The following is a 4,832-nucleotide window of genomic DNA, read 5'->3' on the forward strand; positions in this document are numbered from 1 at the left end:
TAGGCAAACTAAAACAATGCATACTCAGACAATTTCACATAAATGCATATGATGCATGACTGTCCTATTGCTACGAGCTCACGTGTTAGTTCCATGCCAGAAACCCGACACATCCGGTAGCTAACCCGGACATTGTCTCTCTGATTGCGCATCTCCAGGAAGATAAAATCCGAAGAATGTACCCGACCACCTTCTCCTGGAGGCAAACATAAGGGAGAACAAATCCAGAGAGAGTGGCTTACTACCTACCTCTGATGAGGTAGTAGCATACTGATCCAGGGATTAGTACCCTACCACCTTACAAAACAGAGAGAACCACTGAACAAGCGGGATCTACCACCGCTCTTATCCTGATATACCTCAGCTCAGTGCGCAAGCGAGATTCACCACCGTCCTTGCCACATCCTTGCCAAAGTAGCACAAATATAATACACAAGCGGGTTATACCACTAACCTTGTTAGAAAACATAATTCCAGACCATCACCAGTCTTATTACTCGTATCATTAATCACTACTATACCTAGCAGGCTTATTTACATCAATCTTTCATCATTCATCATCAACAACCCTTTTTCAATCATTATTCTCAACCTTTCATTAATCATCTCAATCAAATGTAACCCTTTTTAATCTACTCTGTCACTCCCGCTCGTTCCAACGACTAAATACTAGCTTGGAGGTCTTAAATACTAATTACGATGACTTAGAAAGCTAGAGAAATGATTAAAAACTCAAAAATATATTTTCTGCAAAACAGGATGGTCATGCATACGTATGCCACCCATATACGCATGCCACCCACGTACGCACGAGTATCAAAAGCTGGATAGTCGCGTATGCGACCACCTCCCAGGTACGCAAGTTCATAAAACAGCAACGTTTGCTCGCGTACGCGAGCATCTCCCGCGTACACAAGAGTTCAAAGAGTGCACGTTCGCATACACACGCCGTCTCTGCGTATGCATGTATGCTAAGTTTCCAAAAGAGCTGTTAAATTGCAAAAAAAATTCAGTTTTTACACAAAATTTTAAATACGTATAACTTTTTCGTTAAAAATTTTTTTCCGTTCGTTTTTCGAACATTATGAACTTCTTAGACCCAAATTTCATTCAAGACAAGTTTGCCAAAATTTAAAGGCCCAGAAGTCACATTATATGACCCGTTGAAGTTAGTTAAAAATAAATTTATACAGAATCCTCTAGTTTTCAAACTCACAACCAAACCCAGATTTTTACCATATCCTCCATCCATGATGGGGCTCTTCTTTTTCTCTTGTTAGTTGGATCCTTTTCAATTGCTAGCTCATGTGCTGAACACCCTTTGCTGGTTCCTCAATTGGGATGTTGTTGTTTTGAGTTTGTTGGCTTGGTTCCTTGTTAGGTGTAGCAGGCACATCCTGATTTTCGATTCATAAGTTGAAGCATTCTTCAGTAAACGAGTAATATAGCAATGGGATTCAAGGGACATAAAAATGTATCCAAATGTTTGCTATTCTTCTTATTTCTACTGATGTCATGCCATTTCATTGCGTACTTGTATGTGATGAACATAGAGATAAGAAAATTATGGAATAGACAGAATTAATTGTCAGAATGTGTCAAAGTTCAAAGAAAGTAAATTGGATAGGTAAGCTATTCATTCATATGCATGTTAAGAATAATGTTAGGTGGATGTTATAGTGCCTATCACTTTGTACTTAAGTTACTAAAAAAAGTAAATAAATAATATTTAATAAATTTTACATAATTTATTTTTTATTTTAAAAGAAAAGTTAGACAATTTAAGCATTATAACAAAGACACCATAAAACTCAGCTAATGTTATATGTATCATTCTAACAAAATTTCATGGAAATAAAAGTTCTAAACTGCCATTATTTTTCTAAACACTAACCATCAGTACTAATCTGTCAAGTGTAATACACATAAGTAGTGTTTACTCAAAAGATAAACACAAACAATAGTTGAAAAAAAAATAAAATAAAACAGAAAATACAAAAAATCATACCTCATTTATCTACCAAAGATCCCTTGCACAAACGAACTACACTAAAAATGGCTAAGTCTGCATAAAGAAATGATACTTGTACTCCCATTTCTTTTTGGACATGAGCTAACTAACTCACGCTCAAGGAAAAGTGAATAATAGGAGTTGTACAAAGAAAATTAGCTATGAAAAATATCACGGAGAGAGCTCTTGTATAGTGGGAAGCCTTGGTTGCCAATCAAAGACCCTATATACTCTGTTCTTTGGAAGAGGTGGCACAAAAGGGTTGTTCATTATTCCTTTTCGTCTTCTTGTATGTTTTATAGACTTATCTTTGGGACTTGAGAAGTATACCTTTGCATAGCCATGAGGTTCTCGTGCAGGCCCTCCACCTTGAACTTCCTCTATTCCTCCATCTGGATATAAACTTTTCTTTCTTTCCATCATCTCTTGGCCTTGTGCTCCATTTGCTTCATTAGAAGCTTTATTACTACTCTCTCTAGTTTGGTGTCCACATGGAGAATCTCTGGTAACTTCTTCTGCCGGCGATAACTCTTGAATCGCCGGTGCATTATTCTCTTCGTTTTCGCCTTGCTGAGCGTGTTTGCGCTTCAGCTTGTGGACATCTCGTGGCGATATCATGATGTACTTGTGACCAAGAAGCAACACTTGGTCCGGCCCCAACACCGACTGATGAGGATCCTTGAAGACTTCCGGCGATGCGACGCACATTCCGGGGTACTTTCTCATCAACTTTGATGCAGGGAGTGCACGTTGATACACCTCTTGTAATCCACCTTTATGAACAATCCTCACAACAAAATCATTTGATGTCAGGCTTACGTCAGGGGACACCTTAGCCTTAGTCCCTCTCTTGTTGTTTCCTTTCTTCTTGACGTGGCTCTTGCTTTTCTTGTGATCTCGTTCCGGCGCCGACGACTCCGCTCGGCCTAACGAGTGAGTAAAGAGCTTCAGCATAGCCTGCAACTACAAGTTGTGCAATGCAGAAATGATGTTTCATCCTCTTCTCTATTAGATAGTGATAGAAGGTAAGGAGTGGAAATGAGGGAGGTAGATATCATTTTAAAGACCTTACAAACTAAGAATGTTATGGCCGGCTGTGTCTGACTTGGTATTTTCACCCTATACGCTTCGATGAAACCAAGGATTAATACATTTGTAGTTAGTAAACATAGGATAAGAGGAAATATTCTGCTTGTCCAATACTTAAATAGATATATTGCTTGTGCTTCATCCGTTAATAAAGTGATATGCATCAGTATTTATTATGATAAGTGTTTAATTTTGATGCACCTGAAATATTTTATATATTTTTTTAAATAATTATTTACGTGATAAATGATGTGGCATTATATTATTAGATGCATGTTTAAAATTATTTTATTTTGACAATGAATAAAAATTAAATTTTTATGATAAAATTATCTTAAATGACTATTTATGCAGTTCACATAATACGTTTTATAAATTAAATTTTATTTTATTAAATTACCGAGCACAATTTAGCTAAATATTTTATGGAAACGGCTATCTGAGCTTTGAATCATGTCGGAATTAGAACAAAATATTTTCCTTGAGACTTGAGAAGATAAAAAAGCATCATCTGCTTCCTCGAAATTGTCATTCATTGGCTTCATGTTGTGCCAGCTCCGCATGATTTTTTTTTTTTTGGCCAAGATCTTACTCTCCTAAATCCTAAGCCAGACAACTAGCTAGGTTGATTATCTAGATTCTTGAGTCTGATTGTTATGGATAATAGAAACACTTAACAACCCCTTCAAAACGGAGCTGGTTTGATATTTTTAAATGCCTCAAAGTTTTAAGCAAAATTTGAATAAAACTTAGGTATGTGTTATTGTGATCATTGTTCAAAAGCTTCCACACGACACATCTGATTATAAATCAAAACCACCTGGATTGGCACATTTTTTTTTTTTTTGGTGACTGGATTGGCACATAAATATTAAACAATTATTCCGTTATCCTTTAAAATTAAATCATAAATTATATTTTTATATATTACTAGTGTATATTCCCGTATCCTATACGGAATAATATATAAAATTATATAATTTTTTATTTAAAAATTAAACAAAAATATATATAGTAATTATTATTATTAATATTTTATAATTTAAAAATATTAAAATTAATTAGTATTTGTCTTAACCAATTTAAATTGATTGAATGGTCATCTTATTTGTCTGCTTAAACAAGTATTTGGAGTTTGAATCTCGCGTTGTGTGTATAACAATTCATTAGTTAGCGACAAACCCTTAATAAATAGAGCATCAATATGTGGTAGATTAGTTTTTGACCTGTCGAGTTAGAAAATACGTAGAAAAAAATGTAGTTGTCTTTAAAATAGATTAATTTCTTATTATTAATAAGGTTTAATTATTCTGTTGGTCCTTATAGTTTTGCGAAATTTTTAGTTAGCTAGGTCCTTATACTTTTTTTTTCCTTTTAATTGAGTCTTTGCACCAATTTTTTTAATTGGATCTCTATACAATTAAACCAATTACTGTTAAGAAGGACCAACTTGAAAAAAAAATTGATGTAAGGACCCAATTAAAAGAAAAAAAAAGTATAGGGACCTAATTAAAAATTTCGCGAAACTATAGGGACCAACAGAATAATTAAACCTATAACAATACTTATGGACTTTTGTCTTTGTTAAAATTTACATGGGACAATTTTATTTGTTAGTATCGCTCGTATTCATTTTTGAAGTAAAAACAATATGATCAATATTGTTCCTTATTAAAACTTCACATTTTATGACATAATTTTTAAATTTTCAAACTTATAAATTTATGTTATT

General features: G+C 34.2%; 1 protein-coding gene across 2 annotated transcripts; it reads right to left on the reverse strand.

The window, feature by feature from the left end:
- Positions 1-1,168: 1,168 nt before the first annotated feature.
- LOC130983163 (uncharacterized) lies at positions 1,169-3,017 on the reverse strand. 2 transcript variants are annotated; one of them, XR_009087268.1, is made up of 2 exons: positions 2,009-3,017; positions 1,169-1,397 (listed from the first exon to the last, which is right to left on the reverse strand). XR_009087268.1 is itself a non-coding variant. In XM_057907349.1 (2 exons), exons 1-2 carry the CDS (start codon positions 2,963-2,965, stop codon positions 1,299-1,301), a joined length of 723 nt encoding a protein of 240 aa, XP_057763332.1. In that variant the 5' UTR covers positions 2,966-3,017; the 3' UTR covers positions 1,169-1,298. The 2 variants fall into 2 exon arrangements, 1 of the variants encoding a protein (XP_057763332.1); XM_057907349.1 differs by having other exon boundaries at positions 2,342-3,017.
- Positions 3,018-4,832: the final 1,815 nt, after the last annotated feature.

This window comes from Arachis stenosperma, chromosome 5, assembly GCF_014773155.1.
Source record: "Arachis stenosperma cultivar V10309 chromosome 5, arast.V10309.gnm1.PFL2, whole genome shotgun sequence".
Taxonomy (NCBI): domain Eukaryota; kingdom Viridiplantae; phylum Streptophyta; class Magnoliopsida; order Fabales; family Fabaceae; genus Arachis; species Arachis stenosperma.